The sequence below is a fragment of the Crotalus tigris genome, unplaced genomic scaffold (assembly GCF_016545835.1).
Source record: "Crotalus tigris isolate CLP2741 ecotype Arizona unplaced genomic scaffold, ASM1654583v1 scf7180000017871.4482833, whole genome shotgun sequence".
In the NCBI taxonomy this organism is placed as follows: domain Eukaryota; kingdom Metazoa; phylum Chordata; class Lepidosauria; order Squamata; family Viperidae; genus Crotalus; species Crotalus tigris.
Genome location: NW_024096690.1, coordinates 642989 through 661546, shown reverse-complemented (window position 1 = coordinate 661546; position 18558 = coordinate 642989). Strand labels below are relative to the sequence as shown.

Below are 18558 nucleotides of genomic sequence, written 5' to 3'. Positions count from 1 at the left end.
TTATGGTCAGATTGACTCATTTTTTGCTTTAACTTCAAAATACTGATTACTAAGAATATTCAGTACCATACTGTCAAGTCTATTAATATATAATGATTTTATCTTTTTAACAAAAAGAAGTGACGGCTTACATTTTTGTTTTATTCTGATTGGAATATGTATTGTTTGTACCTTGTATAGGAAAAAAATTCAAGATGTGGTGCTCTAAAGGGAGGTATGAAACATCGTTCTTCTTAAATCCTGTGTAACATCAGGAGCATAGATTATAATGTCACTAAGGGGATCACCTTATCCAAAAGTTAAACTGGTCTAATTTATTTCGATTTGTTGGTCCTTTACCTCAGAATGCCTCCAGCTAACAGATGTCAGGTGCTGATCGCTTTAACATCTTAGTAAAGACAGTCAGTTGATGCCAGGCAAGTCCAGGGTGGCTTTTTATGTGGGTTACAGAGATATATCCTGTATACTTGAGTAAATGAAGAAAACCCTTTTATGTCAAAAGGGATGAGTTAAAGTGTTATCAAGTGATAAACAGTCTAATTAGTTAATAACTGTTTAAAATGATTAGGCTATATATATGCCTTATACATTTGGCGGCCTTCAACTTGAGGTTGCAACTGGGTTTTGGAAAATTGCATTAAAATGATGTAAATACTACAGACAAAGTATTTCTATAAATAATATGTATCCATATTTATTTCAAAATATCCAAGTAGCTTACACTTGACATTTATCAACAATAACAAACAGATTGAATATTGAGAATTATGCTGTCCATTTTAGATTCATGGAAAATGAAAATAATTATAATTTATTAAACATATTTGCTGTCCGTCTCTCAACAACTCTGGCTGCTCATAAAAATCACCAAAATTATAGTAAAATCAATAAAAGATAAAAGATAGCAAGTACCATCTCTCAACAACTCTGGCAGATCATAAAAATCACCAAAATTACAATAAAATCAATAAAAAATAAAAGATGGCAAGTACAATAGATTATATAGAATGAAGCAAGGGATCTTAATTCTCCTTGCCAAAGACCTGGATGAAGAACCAAGTCTTTATAACTGTTCTGAACAGCAGAATGCTGACCGTCTTCATCTCAGATTTAAATTAAACTTAAATTAGCAGTTTGTTTATTTGTTTATTTATTTTGGTGCCCTTGAGTCAGTTTTGATATAATTTTATCAAAAATTATAATTGCAACAATAAAAACTAATACAAATGAAAAAGAAAAAAGAAAGCTCAGAAAATAAAATAAAATAAATAAAATAAAGAGAAAAAATAAGAATATAGTAAAAAAAGAAACATATAAAGAAATTATTCTATCACAACAAGTATAAACAATTTTAGCATAATGATGATGATGATGATAAAGTTGGAAGGGACCTTGGAGGTCATCTAGTCCAACCCCCTGCTCAGGCAGGAAACCCTATACCATTTCGGACAAATGGCTGTCCAGTTTCTTCTTCTCTTAAAATACATCAAAATGATCTCTTCCCATATCCCTTCTTTTACAAAACCTTAGAGCCTTGATATTTCAATCCTGATAATCAGCAAAAATTAAGATTACTAGAGATAACAACATTGGATTTTTTGTATGTCTAGTGCAGACATGTCAAACTCATGACGTCATATGACGTCATGCGATGTATCAAAGCTTCTTCCCCATTGCCGGCAATGGGGTGGGCCTGGTTTTGTCGTGACGCATCCAGCCCTTGGGCCGGCAGTTTGACACTTCTGCTCTTGCATAACATCTTTATCCATCCTATTGTTGTAAGCTTTTAATTTTTAAATCCAGTTTAAGATCAGTCTTATTCTTGTTATGATAAAACTTAATTTATTTCCATTAACTTTTTTAAACACAATCTGTTAATAGAGGCAGATACTTTTCAAATTTTCTGGATCTGCTAAAGATTGAAGAAAACTCAATCTTGAAGGAAACTAAAACCTGTTGATCTGAAAGTCTTAATAGCTAAAAAGCAGTTAATGAGCAATTTGCAAAAGTGATTAGACAAGGAAATATGTTTCCATTTGAAGGTCCCAACTTTGTTTTGAGTAAGATGGCTATTCCCTCATCCTCTTGTGCTCTAAACCAGCCAGAGACCTCTATCTTGCCGTCCTTTTATGAGGAACAATTATCTGGGCAACTCTAAATTCTCTCTTTGTCTAAGAGGAATTACAATTAGCTTGTTTACTCACTGTTATTCAGCCTCTCTTTTTATGGATCCATCTTCAGTTTGTTGTATTATCCCTAGAAATGCCTTTAAGTCAGTATTGAAAAGTTAATAAAGTTAGCTTCTTCCATAAAGGGGTTCAGAAATTGCATTTCTTGCTTTGTAAACTACAGTAAAACACTTAGTGACCCAATGTACATAGTTATGTCCTTGATTGCATGAAGTTTTATTAACATAAATATAATTTATTTATATTCCCATTCTCATTATGTTAAATAATGCAAAAAAATTACACATGGCACAGGGTATTTAGATTCTGTGTCAGCTGAAACTTATTTTCATATTTTTTAAATCTGTCTTGTTAACTATTAATAATTAGCATTTAACTGGGGAAAAAAGAACAAAAATTTTGAATCATGTATATTTGCTTGATGATATATGCTATGTTTAAGTTGTTTTCATACTTAGAATATTGCCTTATCTATTATATTTAATTATGTTGCATAATTTTGTTAAATATAGTATAGGTAGTCCTCAACTTACAATAGTTCATTTGTGACTATTCAAAGTTACGACACTGAAAAAAGTGACAAAAGACCATTTTTCACATTTAGAAACTGTTGCAGCTTCCTCATGGTCATGTGATTTGCATTCAGATGCTTGACAACTAGTTCATATTTATGATGACTGCCTTGTTCCGGGATCATGTGGTGATATTTTGCAATCTTCTGACAAGCAAGATTAACAACTGAATTACTAATTTAACAACTGCAGTGATTCAGTTAACAAATGTGGCAAGATAAGTGTTAAAATGGGGCAAAACTCACTTAACAAATTTCTCACTTAGCAACATAAATTCTGGGCTCAGTTGTGATTGTAAAATGAGGATTATCTGTATTTTTATCAGAGAAAATGTTTAATACAAGTTTAGTACCTTTTAATGTACATGTTAGTGGGAAGCTCATATATATAGATTAATGTATATATAAATTACATGGTACTTATATTATATTTTATGTCTTAAAGTTTTCAGTCTCTTGATTTGCATTCCTTTAAAACTGTTGTTATTTTTTTCTACTGGAATAATTTAAAATATATAAAAAGGGTTTTAATTGGCAAGTATGTTTGCATTTTAAGAAAGAGAAAAGATAGATGAGCAAAGACAAAAAATAGTCTGGTACACTATGCTCATGTTTAACACAGATGAAAAGTGAAAAATAGTTGATTGGCATCCACCTTTGACAGAGGATTGAAATGAAAGCCTTTTAATTATCTTATTAATCTGAATACTTAGGTTGTAGTTTAATAAAACTTGGTACACACACATATAAAGGGCTTTTTTTGTCATAGAACGCCCAGAACTGAGTTCCGGCACCTTTTTTGGATAGAACCTTGTAGGGTAGGCAAGACGGGTTGTATGACGTGTGTGAGTTCCAGCACCTTTTTTTTTTCTTTTTTTTACAAAAAAAGCACTGCATATATAAAGAAAAAGCATTCAGGGGAAAAAACACGTAGAAGAGTAAAATTAAATAAAAAATCTAAAAGCTTTACAAATTTACATTATATTTTTTTCAGGATTAATTATAAACAACTATATATATTATATTATCCTAAAAAAATTAAAATCACTGTTGGACTCTAAACAAAATATAAATGTCAGGAATCGTGGTAATCATATGAACAATAAAATGAAACAGTAAAATTCAAGTGTTTATCCATATCAAAGGCTGCTAAATCATGTATAACTGAAATATATAAAATTCCAAATTTTAGGTATGCAGTAAATCCATGGAATCTAAAAATAATTTCCAATTTGAATTAAATTTTGTTAAATTTATTTTTAAGATATGTGATTATTTTTGCTATTAGAAATATTTACAAAATTTGGATAACCGTTCTTCTAGTTACATTACGTAGCTAAATCAATACATTTTATGGCAATATACAGTTTAGTAAAATGTTTACTAAATGTAGTAAAGATAGTACAATTGAAAATAAATTCAACATTAAAAAATTGTTTTAAACTGATATGAATCATTATATTTTATTGAGTTTTAGAGCATTACTACCAGATATTATGACTCATAAGCCATGACTTATATACATCGATGATCCTTACTTATGGATCAATACATCATGATTGGACCTGATCCTTATGTAACAACCTGAAGAAAATGAACTATTTGTTTTAGTGATCAGAATTGGAATAATAGACAATAATAGAACATCTTATGCCAATTTTCTGTTAGCATAGTAGTCATCATGAATGTAATGTTTTTTTTCATTGAAATTTCTCTTTTGTATTTTAATTTACATGTCTAAATTCTACAACTAAATTTGGAAAATTTGGGATATATATTTTCTACAATAAATAAGAAAGTGAGGATAAATCTGGACTAATTCTTTTCCTGTATCCTCAATTTTCCATATATTTCTTATTAGTGCATTCTTTTAAAATTACTTATTTCTACTTGTAACAATCCAAGGTTATTTTTACAGACTGTCTGGATGTCTTGTTCCTTTCACAAAAACATGGTCAGGACACAATGAGTCACAATTCTTCTGTGATTCCAGTTAAGCATGGTAATAACAATAATTTGAAGTTACAAACTGTCAACTATCCTGTCAACCATTTGTGTCCTGTAAAATCTTTCATTCTTTAATTGGACCATATATAATTTGTTACTTGTTTATGCTGATCTTTTAATACTTTGTTTAAAATATTTATTGGAATCATTTTAAACAAATTGAATTTTAGTAAAATATCCATTTTAATACTTGCAGTCCTTTTTAACAAGACAGCTTTAGTTTTTTGTTGTTGTTATAAAATATATCTGCTGTTATATTTTTCCAGATCTGAAAGTAATTACTTTCATTTTTTGTCAAGTAAAAGCCTCATACAATTTTGAAAGAGCTAATTCAGAACAGAGCAAAGATGGACAGAACGAATATAATATATTTATACTGAGACGTTTCATGAAAAGAGAAAAGTAAATTGAAAAATATAAATTAAACTGCTATTGTGGAATTAAGTTTGTTTAAAAAAAACTTAAATATGTTGGGAGCAATTAATTCTAGCCTGGGAAAAGACCCTCTCAGGTTTTAGAAAATGCTACTTCTACCTTTTTCTATGCCTGAGGAAACTTTCTGATCTTTGCAAAAGGGAGAGATGGCAGGCAACAGCTTTTAATACTGAGGCAATCAACATGGTAGAGAAAGAATTATGCTTCTTTTATTTTTTCTCTCACAAGCATTCAAGAAAGGGCTTTCTGCAAATCAGCTAATGAAGTTAGAATAGAATCTGATTCTAGACATTAAATACATTAGATGTTTTAATATGCAGCACTGAACAGTTCCCTAAAAGAAAAGTATTTAGAAAAAAAGTCTCTTTGTAGGACATTTTTTATATGAGCACTGTTCAGTTACTTATCTTAAATGGAGGCCATTTTACAAATAGCCATTATGTTCACAAAGGCATCTACTATACCGTGAGTGCTCTAAAAAGCATTTCATTAAAAAAAGGTCTCTTTGTTTCTTTATTTTTGATTTGATCCTTGTTTCAGCCCTATTTCAGGGTAGGGAATGGCCTGAATCTATGGACTGATTGTGACATATGAATACCAAAGAAAAGGAAATGATGTATTATAATGATATGTGAGAATGACTTTATAAGACAGAGAGAAGAGCCCCAGCCAGAAAATTGGCTGGATAAGAGGAGTCCTCTGAGGTTTGGAAGCCATTCCTAAAATTCCTAGAGGGATCTTCTCCCTCTCTTTGGAAAAGAATAATAAATTGCAAGATTGCTATAAGTCTTGTGAGGTAGTCCAGACTAATGAATTAATTCTACTTTATTGCAAGATTATTTTAATAGAAACTTGCAAGTCTGAAAGGTCATTTCCCCCCCCCCCGTCACCTTTACAGTTCAAAGGACTAGGGAGGGTCCCTTCTAAATCATTTACCATATCCATATTTCTGCTGCAAACTAAGCTGCCTCCTACCTGTCCATTTCCCTGGTTGTAGTTCTTACATACATAGATGCAAGTACAGACTTTATGAATATGTGTGTGGAGAGAGAGGGGAGGGAGGGGGAGGAGAGAGAGAGAGAGAGAGAGAGAGAGAGAGAGAGAGAGAGAGAGAGAGAGAGAGAGAGAGAGAGAGAGAGAGAGAGAGAGAGATTCCCTTTACAGTGCCTGAACTTTGAACTTACCTTCCTCTTCTGGCAAGCACAACAAGACATAGAAAGCTCTAAGTTATTGAACTGACTGATTATTACAAATCATCATAAATCAGGTTGGCGACTTCAGACACAGTGATCATTAGATAAATATCAGATTTATCTTCAGATACAATGAGCTGATAAATACAGTACATCTCTGTTTGCTTCAGAGATGAGAATTGAAGTCTGATTATTATAGCACATACACTAAATGGTATATGCTGAGCTGTACAATATATGGTCAATGAACCAATGTAACCTCCAATTGGCAAGGGAACTGTCTCAGGAGGGACCCTTCCTGATCTTCTGGAAAGTAAAAGTAAAGGAGGGAAGAAGTCTTTTCAGACTTGTAGGAAAGTTCTGTTACATTGTAAACTTACAAAAAATATAGTATTAATATTCATGGTTGGTTCTTCTTGTCTAGAATATATTGAAGGGTTAGATAGATAAAAATGACTGTATTGGAATCCATACAATATTGTAAACTCAGATCTGCTCTGCTTCAGAAATCCTTGATGCTCTCTGAGCTTGGTTGGTTTTTGTTTTTTTGGGTTTGTTTTTTTTTTTGCAGAAGTTTCATTAACCAAACTAGATAACATCATCAGTGCTCTTAAGGAGTGCAGTTTGCTGTCGGTTTATATTCTAATGGCTTGCCCTCTCAGTTTTAATGGAAGATTTTTTAAATAGACTATTTAATGTTAGCTTCTTTGGCAGATCCTTGATTGGGGTATTATTTATTTCTTGATTGTTAGTCTGATGTTAATCTTGGTATTAATCTAAGCTCATCTGGATATTTATTCCTGATGGGGAAGTGTTTGGGTCTTTTTGTTTCCTTACTGCCTTGTTGATTTTGCACAGTCTGTAGATGTTGTTTATGTCTATCTATAGATGACTAATTTGTCAGAGTGCCAGACTTCCAGGAATTCTCTAGTATTTGGGGGCTTGGCTTGATGAAATGATGAAAACTTTTAAAATATGAACAGAATTAATTAATTAACATAAAATTAATCTGATTTCAGTTGGGAAACTGTGACCATCCTAGACCAAGCCAAGTCCAAAAATGCTAGAGAAATGCTACAAGTATTCTCCTTTATCAATATTGGATCTTTTAAGTAAATTCTCATGGATTTTAGTCAAACTTGCCTTGAAGTAAATGTAGTATATATTAGCAGATAGGTCAGTCCGATATTGGCCAGATGTAAATGTGATACTGAATTGCATTCCCAAGATATGAAATGACAGTTAATGAAGAATCTTGGCTCTGACAAGCCTCTGGTTCAGATAAGAGAATTATGTAGAAAACATACAACCAGATGTCAAAGGATGGATTTCTGCACAATTAATTGTGCTTTAATTGATAGAACCAGAATTCTTTATCAACTTTCATTTTGCTTCATTTTCCAAGCAGACAGGTAAGGGCTTGGATTGCTGTTCCAAATCTTTTCTCTAACTAAAGTAAGGTAGTTTGTTTTCTTTTCCTATCTTTCATTAGGGAGATAAGGAAGGGATTTTGCAATTATATTAGGTTTAATATAGTCAATATTTCCCACAGGAATAATTTGCACAAATTTGGGCTTGGAGAGGAACTGTGACAATTTGGACCATTGAACAACCTCAAGATAATCAATACCAAACCAATATATATGTGTGTGTGTAAATTTCTTTCTTGGACGTATAGAAGAACTTTGAAAGAAATTTTGAAGTGTGAAGGAATTCATATTGGAATTTGAACCTGAAATTATTTGTTACATTAGTTAGAAGCAGTCCAATACACAAAAGTAGACATCTGGTTTTAGAGAATAGAGATCAAATACAGAAACATAGCCTAAGGTGTTAATCATAATCCTGTTTCAAATCTATATTTTGTCATTGTGCTTACTGGTAATTGTGGATAATCGCTGTTTCTTACCTTACTCTGTTGCATAGAGTTTTTGTAAGAATAAAATGAAAGGAAAATGGTCTATCTTGCCTTGAATTTTTGGAATTATAATTGCAATTAATGACAATAATAATCGATTGCACTTACATACTGAATCACAACCAACACAATTTTACTGTAATTTTGTACTCTGCAAATAAAATGTTAGCTCTTGAAATCAATGAATTATTTCCTGTAGGTCAAAGCAGTCAGAAAGTAGACAAATTCTGTGGTGAAACCCCAAAACTTCTTCAACCCTGCAGGCAGTGGTGGGATTCAGCTAGTTCGTACCATTTTGGCAGAACCGGTAGCTAATTTTTTGTTGCCCAGGCCCCAAATGGACTTCCAGAAACAGCATCCACACAGAGAACCGGTTGCCTGCTGGCTATACCTAATTAGACAGTAAAGCAGCAGAACTACTGTACTTTGGGCCACCTTAAAGAAAAAAATGGGATTTTATATTTGATGGATTTTTTTCAAGCTTTTCTGGTACATTTCTTTTTATTTCGCATTCTTACAAAAAAATAGTCTATGATATTTTACATCTCTGGTAGGGACTGATGTTCTTTGATATAAAAGAAACACTCCTGGAAACAGATTCCTGTGTTCCTACAACCCACACATCACCCCCTTGTAAAAGTCCTCTTCATTGTCATAACACTACTGCAAAATCTAATAGTTCAAAATATTTGTAATGCTGCCATCTAGGTTAAGGACTGCATTTTTTAAATAAGTTCAAACAATTGATCATTTATATGATATTCACTTTAAATCATGTTAATTTAATAATGGCAGCTTAGTCTTGTAAATTTTTATAACTGGTCTGTATTACTAAATATAATGCTAATAAAAAAAAATCACTTGTTTTTCCAAATAAATATTTTAAATGAGTAGTTTATTAAACATCTGTTCCTCCTATAACCTTATGGCTCCTTCCTGCAAAGAAATGGAAAATATAACAATTGTTTACATGGGGTTTTTTTTATTAATGGTCAAGAAATTACAGCATCAGAGAACATAACTCAAATTGAGGAAATATATTGTAGTTATTGATTTCCTTCAAATAATGACATATTTACACAAATTGCTATTGCTGAACTAAAATCATCAACCATTATTTTTAAAATTAATGTAAAATTTTCAGCTGTACTTTGATAAAAATAATATAATTCAAATTTTCTTCATTTTCTTTTGCAGTGATGTCTTATTTCAACAAGCTGAAGGGTTAATTATTTTCTTGCACTTTATATAATTTTATGTTAACAATGAAGTATTCCATATTTTGTTTTATTATGAATGGTTATTATATATAGATAGTATATGGAGTTATATAGTATAAAATGGATAGTTCTGTAAATGCAGTCATAAATCCTGATATAAAATAATATAGATAATTTCAGTTCCCTGTTTTTACTTTTTAAAATTTTTATAGAATAATAAAGCCTATTTCACTGGAAGTTGCTCAAATTATTTTATTTCTAAACAACATTGATTTTCTTTCAGGCAGTCCCAAGCACAGCTATAATTCATTATTGCTATAAGTGTCCCATTTTTATACTATCCATAGATTTTCTTTGCTCACAATCTGTGCATTGCTACTGCCAGATGGCCATTCAGTTGAGAGTTTGTTTTCCATGAAAATAAATTTACATTGAAGTTTATTGGTTGTATTTATTTACTTATATGGAATATTTCTATTCTCTCCATTACCTAACATCAGGATAGCTAGCAATGTAATTTAAAAAGCAAAATGCAATAACAACAAGTTTTGAAATATTAAATAGTAACATCTAAAGCAATTAAAATACATAATAATATATTTAAAACATGATGAAATAATTAAACAATAATTAAATATCTTTGAGTTTTTTTCTTAAAATGTAATAAGAAAGAGATTTGTCAACTCCAGTGACTGTTTGCTTAGAAAAATGAACTCCTGTCCAGCCAGAGAAAGGAGAATTAGTTAGCAATGTCTTGTCTTGTCTTATCTGTCTCTCTGTCTGTTTCTGTCTCTGTCTCTCTCTCGCACACTCTCTCTGTCTCTCTCTCTCTCTGTGTCTCTCTCTCTCTGTGTATTGAGATCCACAAAAGTTACACAATGAACTGTCTGGGAATAAGCTATCCTATACAGTCTGTCTCAGTGGTGGCAAACCTTTTAGAGACCAAGTGCCCCAACTGCAACCCAAAACCCACTTATGCATCGTTGGGTGCCAGGTGGGTGTGGCCCATTGAGTGGGCATGGCTGTGGTGATAACGGCAGACTGGGTGGGACTAAAAAGTTCAATCAGTCAATTCCAACTCTGCAAGATCTTTTTTTTTTCCCGTGAGAAGTTGAAATTGACTGATTGATTGAACTTTTTTTTTTTTTGTACATGGCGGTGGCGGCCTAAAGCAAAAAGGTTTTATAAAACCCAGCTGAAGGCCTAGGATTGGGGCGACGGTGCATGTGCCCACAGAGAGGGCTCTGAGTGCCACTTCTGGTACCCGTGCTATAGGTTCGCCACCACTGGTCTATCCTAACTCAGGTTAGATTGAAAAATGTAGCTTGAATATATGATATACTATAACTTTATTATGTTTTGTCTAAATTATGGAAAACATTTGTGTAGCATTAAAGCAGAAAAGAAATTTTAATACAAATTAAATAGTAAGTTTGGAAATATTTTCAATTCATAATTTTCTGCCTGCTAATTATTTATAAGTGTGGTACACAATCTAGCTGAAATAAAACCTATTAGATCCCTAAGATATCATAAGGATATATAAGGATACATTATTAGAAGGTAGCCTTCCATTAATTAATGGAATTACATTTTGCTTGCCAAATGAAGTACCTGAAAATTTTTCCTTACCTAAATTTGTATTATACATAAATATCCAACCATCATTGAATTTGTGCTTCTGATTCACCTTCAGCATTTTAGGATTTTATATTTTTATAACTTGTAAGTAGTTCTTATTGAATAATATCAGTCAATGTATTGGGGAAAACAAAAAATGACAATTTTTTTTATATAAGCAGTAGTTTTTTTAAAAAAATATGCAGGACAATCCTATTTCAATGTTCCTTTTTAATATGCTGCCATTCTTTTGTTCTTGAAAATTGCTCCTTTTAAAGATATTAATGACTTTTCACTAGATTAGTTTCCAAATTAGGAATATATATTTAACATGCCGAAACATTAAAAAATACAATACAAATTAATATTATTGGCCAGTAATTATTTGTTTTGATTTGTTTTTATTTTGCACTTCTAATAGAGAGAGAGAGAGAGAGAGAGATTGCTAAGAGAGTGGGCCTGCTATCATAGACTTAGGCATCATTTTGAATGTTTGTTTTATGAAAGTGTATGGGATCTAAAATAAATGTTAAAACGTTCTTTTAAACTTGATAAGTATTTATCTAATTATTAATTAATTATTATTAACTAGAAGGCAATGTGAATGAAACAGATGCAGAAACAGCTCACACTGGGAAGAAAGCAATTTAATGAAATACTACTGGAAAACCAATTAAGCTTAACTTTAATTTGTAAGCAGTATTCTGCTTGCTGATTAAGGAGGCCTGTTTTGTAATTTCCCACCTGTTGAATTCAATAACGTATCTGTTAAAGTCAGTGAAGTCTGAGAAATCTGCTTTCTTGCAAATGTGTTAAATTACCAAGCAGCAGGGAGTTTGACCTAAGTATGTGTAAGGCAGGAAAGGTCCACTCAGATAATTCTGCCAATCAAAATCAATACAGTAAAGCAGATAACAGATTTAGACACTAAAGTTTTGTTTAAAACCAGACTTACTGCTGGTGTCATCAGCATTGCCCTTTAGGATTTTTCAATTAATGCTGAAAAGCAGGATTATTGATTTTTGGATTTTCAGCATATCGTCCTTAGGATTGCTTAAGTGTTCTTTCTGTTGCTCACACTTAAATTGATAGTGCTAGACGCATAGTTAAACTCTTTCCTTAGTAATAATTTTACAGTCTTAATGAAAGACAATGGAACTGGTTTTATAAAATAAGCATTCATCCCCCAAAAAGTGGGGTGGTCTGGGAATTGTTTCTTTGCCTGAGGGCCAAGAGTAAGCAGTATCTTCCCTAAGAATTAGCATGCAGTAACAGATTAAGATATTTGACTGTCATAAATCTGCTTTCCAATATATGGGACTCATAGGGCAGTTCTCCATCTATCCCTAATATAAAGAGGGTATTAGCCCGTCATTGGCTGCTTTAAAGTTAAGCATACAGTTTTACTGTTCCCTTTCTCAGTGTCATACATCTGTTCCCTACTTTCTTGTTCCATGCATATGCACATCGAGTGTATATGCATGTGAATGTGTGCACGCATATGTGGAGTATAGGCTGAGAGAGGATAACAAAATGAACTATTGGGTGCAAGAAATTTATGAATCTCACTCAGCTGCTAACAGCAACTGCTACATGCAGCCTTCGGATTATTGCACTTATATCGAAGATAGTCAGAGTTACGGCAGTTGTGATGCTCAGGTCCTGCACAATAATAACATATATATGGAACAGGCCTGGGCAGTGAATCAGCCTTATACCTGTAGTTACCCTGGAAACGTTTTTAAGAGCGAGTATTCTGACATGGACATGGCCCTGCATCAATACAACCAAACTGAATATTTCACTGAAGAAAAGCCTACTTTTTCTCAAGTGCAGTCACCAGCCTACTCTCAGAAAAAAGGTATGGGAAAATTTTGTCATTTCTTAATAAGAGACAGAGACAGAAACAGAGACAGATACAGACAGAGAGAAAGAGAGAGAGATCAATATCATCTGTCTGAATCTAATTCTTTACAAAAGAAAAAGCATACTTTTCTGAGTTACGTGCTTAAAGGTAAAGACTGCCTGTCTAGAATTCGAAACAGTAGCAACAGATGTTGCTAGGTGATTTGAAATGGGTTTATTTTGAAGCATGATAGTGACATGCAGGTATTTTTGTATTAATATCAGGAAGCTTTTTATATGTATATAATATTTTCAAATTGCCAGTCTACCATGCTATTTATTTATATATGGTTTGAATGAATGGAAGTTTCTTCTTAACAGTCTATTCATTCATTTATAAAAGGTGTGGTCTTCTGTATCTTCATCTCTTAAGTGGCCACTGTCTATTTAACATCTTTAGTTCTAACTGTGTATGCAAAAATTGCCATACTGTTAATTTGCATAAAATACTAATCACTGGATTTTATAATATAGACAAAATTATATTTATAATATAAAACAGTTCAGGAAAAAAACTGTTAGAAAAACAAAGTGAAACTTTACTTTTTCATCAAATTGATCAACACTTGGGTTGCTGGTGGAGTTAATAACTGGTATAAGAGGATAATTCTAAATAAAAAAATTCTATATAATATTGAAGGATGCCTTTATCAAGCAAGCAAGCTGTGAAATATTATGCAGTGTAATCTGAAATAAAGCAAACAAGCTGTTCAACATCTGTAAAAAACATTTAGCTGTATGTATACAAAATATTATTTCTTCTGTAATACATTTTATTTCATAGACCACTATTCTATTGTCTTTACAATGTTAAATGTTACTTTTCTTGACAGTCATAGCAGATCTGTTTCTAACACTACAAGTAAGTTGAGTTAGTTCAAATATTCTAAAATATTTGAATGAACGGTCTGCTGTTTGATCATTATTTTCCAGCTATTCAGGCTGAGCCAACTATAAGCAATTAAAATCTGAGCAAATATCAAAATTTTCATTTCTTTTAAAACAATTTTGTAGATGAATGTTATCTATTTAAAATAGTATGCTATAATATTTAAAAATGTTCTTTTGCTCAGCTTGAGATATATTTAGTAGCATTTATTATTCTTAAATTATAACTTTTAGTAGACAAAGTTATTCAATAGTTTTAAAAAAAGTCTAGAATTTTTTTTAAATAGTTACTAAATGGTAAAAATTAGATTTAAGGTATTCTTCACATTTAGAATGTTCAGAACTGAAAAACTGACCAATATGTGTTTAAAAGGTTTAATGTATATTTAAAAACTAAGATTTTTTTTAAAAAAATTAAAATAACGCAATATCTGTATCTTCTTTTTTCTTTTTTTACTTCCTTCTGTTATTTCTTTTATGTCTTTGTATTTTTCTCCTTTTTTGAATCTTAATGTAAATAAATAAAAGATATATACTTTTTATTTTGTTCATCTTTACTCTCTATCTCCATCTTTGGTTAGAAACCATGTAATCAACAGACTTGTTTTGTTGGCAAATATTAGTAATAACGTTAAGCAAAACTGCATGACATTTTGCAGTTATCTCCACAAATATAACTTCACAAGATTTCTATCCATGTAGAATTTGTAAACAATTATATGACTGTAAAATTAAATAATTATTGATTATTAACATGTTATATTATAAAATTTATTCATATCAGTCTTTAAAATTACAGATTAATACATTAGTTGGTACAACTAATTTTATGTTAGCAGACTTTAAATATTAGTAAATAGTGGCTATTTCATGGAATTTTTATTGTGAGATTTTCCTCCATTAACTTTTTCTTGTTTGTTTTCAGGTAAATATAAAAGCTTTCCAAATATTTGGCAGTAATATGTTGCTGTCAATGAATGAAGCTCATATGACTGTACAAACAATTTGTGATCATTTTCTTGGTCAGCAAATATAGTGTAACATATTTGTTGATCCCATTGTAATGGAAATTATAAACATATTTTATGAGATGCTTTCAGCCAAGCCTTGATAAAAATTTGATCAACTAATCCTCTCTTGAAGGCAGACAGCTGTAATATAAACATTTGGGACACTATTGATCCACAATTGATTTTTTTTTAATTTTACATGCATATTTTTCTTGCTGTTAGCAAAGTCTTAATATTATCTCATTAAACAAAATTAAGATTTAAAGCAGGTGTTCACAGTTGGCTTTACAAGCTCTTTGTATTTATTTCACGTAACTCTGAATAACTTGACTTTTATTTGTTATACTTGCCACTATGTTTCTATTGGCTAGTACCTAAAAATTAAGAATCATACCTTTATATTTTTAAATTATTCCTTAAAAGAAGGTAAATTTCTAAGTTTTTAATTCTGAGCAAAATGTGCTTATAAAAGTTGCATGGCTTGTGAAAAAAGGGATCTACATAATAGGCAGAGTACAATCTTAATTCTAAATAACAAACATTATGAAATGTACATGTTTTATACTTAAATCATAAAGTCCCAGCTGTTAGAGAACTTTGAGAACTTTCATTTAAAATCTTAGCTACATTTAAATTTCAGAAAATTAATCAAGATGAAAAAAAATCAGGATCTTTATTATATGCTAAAGTAACTCATGGATTATTGGTGTTATATATGGTAACAGCAACAAGATTACTACATGCACAATGATGAATAGTATAAAAATACCCTCAACCAAGGATGAATAGCAAAGATGGTAGAACTTTACAGAAATTGCCTAAATTAACTTGTTTGATTAGAGAAGTAATAACTATTACTGTTATAAAAGATTAGAAACTAGTGATTTCTGAATTTACTAACTTTATATGTTGTATATGTATATGAGGAGATGGGAATTATGTTATGTAATTGTGAAGAGGGAAATTGTATCAAGTATTGTCTATAACTATTGCAAGGAAAATCATAAATTGCTTCTTTAAATACTTTTTCTTCACTTTATTTTGTTCTTTATCGTTTGTACTTTTATTTTTGTATTTATTTTTTAACTTTGTAAAAGATTCTTTAATAACAATTATTTTTTAAAAAGATATATGCTAAAGCAACATATGTGGAAATGCTGAAAGGGAATTTCTATGTTGGGATACATTGGTTAACATAATCCATACTTCTCCTAGAATATTAGGGAAATGAAAACCTATATAATTCATTCTACAAGAACTTTCCAATTCAAAGGATCATTTAGAAAAGTAAAAAAGTATGATTTCCTTTTTCTTTAATATTGTATAGGCATTATGCATGTTTTAGACAATATTAATCACAGCATTGTATATTCTATTTCTCTTCAAAATATCTAACAGTTTATCAATAAGCAAATTGTTTAATTGAACAACCATAGAGTGTTTATTGTGTATCTGTTCATTTATTTTTAACACATTTTTACTGAGTGCCAATAAATACATTGACAAAAATTTTGATGGGGCAATGGAGTGGGAGTATATTCTTCTTATATTCTAAAATGTTTGAATTTAGCACATATACCATGATCTTCCATATTTTTCAAAGCAGACAAATGATTCAAAAAGCAGCTAAGTGGACTTGTCTAAGAAACTAATCTAGTTCTATCTGTCTTATGCAGCAATTGATTCTACCTTAAATTTAGGGATATATTTCTTAATTTGAGCTAGGATTTAATTTGATTGTTAGTCATATATTAATTCATATCTCATATTACTATAAAATGAATCTTCTTCAAGTCAATAAGACTGATTCGAGTCTGGTTCAATATATTTAAAAACAATACAACACAGATTTAAGAGCAAGACTTGCAGTTGGCATGTTCATGAATAGTTCTTATCAAAGAGGTTGGAAATAGCCAGAGGCTTTCACCATTTGCTCAGGTAACCCTCTACAGCTTGAACAGAACACAATTTTCTTTAAAAGAGTATTCTTTCTGTATAGAAAGAACTGACATATTTTTGCTTCCAGGAATGAAATGTAATTCACTCCCTTGAAGCATTAGCAGCAAAAATAAATTTGAAAATTCAGTTGTACAAGAGAGGCAGGCACTCTTTATCAATATCACTACTATTACAATATCGTTAATATATCAGCAATCCTCTGTGATATATTTTAAAAAGCTCAAATGTGGTAAATATTGCAGTGACTCCTGCTAGTGCTTGTTACTGGTAATTTTGGGCCAAGAGCCTCAGATTCAGAAGTAAGTGTCTGAGCTCCCTTTATGTTCCCACTAACACAGAGAGAGGTAAATCCAAATAAATCTCTTTTAATAAAGCTAAAGAAAAAACTGTATTTAGGTTTATATTCTATGCAAACGTGTATCTTATTTCTCAGTTTTAATCATTATAAACATTGAACATAACAGTGATACACACACAACCCACATAAACTGACCACATGGACCTCTAAATCTAAATAATAACATTTCTTCCATCTTTATATAGTATTCCCTAGGGAAATGTATTTTACACTGTTAAGAATTAGTTGCACAAACTTTTTTTCTTATACCATCAAGCTTTAATACATATTATTGAAAATTCCTGTGACAGCTGGACAAATCCCCTTATCCCTCACAAATTAAGCAAGATGGGCAGCAGACAAATCTAAATTTGGGGTGCGATCGTTTTTTTAAAAATCAGCAAAAACTAATTCTAGTAGGTGTTACCTAACCTACAGAAAAAAGAATGTACATGAAGTCCGACAATTTCCAGTCAGTTTTGTTCCCATAACTGACCTACAGAGAGAAACTGATTAAAAGTATCTGCAGCCTTTCAGAGATGGATGGAAGAAGAAAAGTAAGAATCATTTGGCAAGGGGAAAAAAATGGGCCCAGATATTTAGAAGCCACAAGACCCCTAAAATGCAGTCTTTGTAATCTCCAAGTTTCCTATTTGACTGACAATAGCATCATGAATAGCTTAGAGTTTTATGTTAATTTATGTTAAGTATAATCTCTATTAGGTCTAAGGTTTCTTCCAAATATTAATCTATTATTCACCATTCTTCTAGGCCAGTTTTATTCAACCTTGGCAACTTTAAGATATTTGGGTGTCAACTCTCAAAATTGTGCAATGTGTAGATGCATGTTAATCCTGGCAACTATGTTTTCTTTAGCAATTTTAGCTTCCTAAATTATTTTCTTTTCGTATTTTATGATATCTTGATTCAGACTGTTTAATATCTATGTATTTTCTGCCTCTGTTTAAGAAACTGTTATGTCAGAGTAGTAAGTTATATTAACATGCATTAAGTAACAGGGATTCTTTTCAAATTTAGTTTTTGCAATGATAAACTTTCTTTCTCTCTTAATTCTTTGCAGGGTACATACCCAGTTATTTAGACAAGGATGAGTTATGTGTTGTTTGTGGTGACAAGGCCACTGGATATCACTATCGTTGTATCACTTGTGAAGGTTGCAAGGTAATGATAGCAGTGTAAATGAATAAGAGCTAGAAATCATAAGTTAGTTTGATCTCCTATTATAGATATCACATTGGTTTAAATGCCATGTAGAGACAGCATATGTTATATATAGCAAAACAAG

At 31.2% G+C, this 18558-nt stretch overlaps 1 protein-coding gene across 10 annotated transcripts in view; it reads left to right on the top strand.

Annotated features, from left to right (window-relative positions):
- THRB (thyroid hormone receptor beta) overlaps window positions 1–18558 on the top strand; it is a 288188-nt gene that overhangs the window by 230392 nt on the left and 39238 nt on the right. For 3 of the 10 annotated variants that reach the window (XM_039343667.1, XM_039343668.1, XM_039343669.1), the window contains one exon: window positions 18334–18434. The exons of 6 other annotated variants lie outside the window; for them this stretch is intronic. In XM_039343667.1, the coding sequence (XP_039199601.1) occupies window positions 18334–18434 (101 nt within the window). Of the gene's footprint in view, window positions 1–12038; window positions 13015–18333; window positions 18435–18558 lie in introns of those variants that run through there. One more of the 10 variants, XM_039343674.1, reaches the window with a different exon arrangement.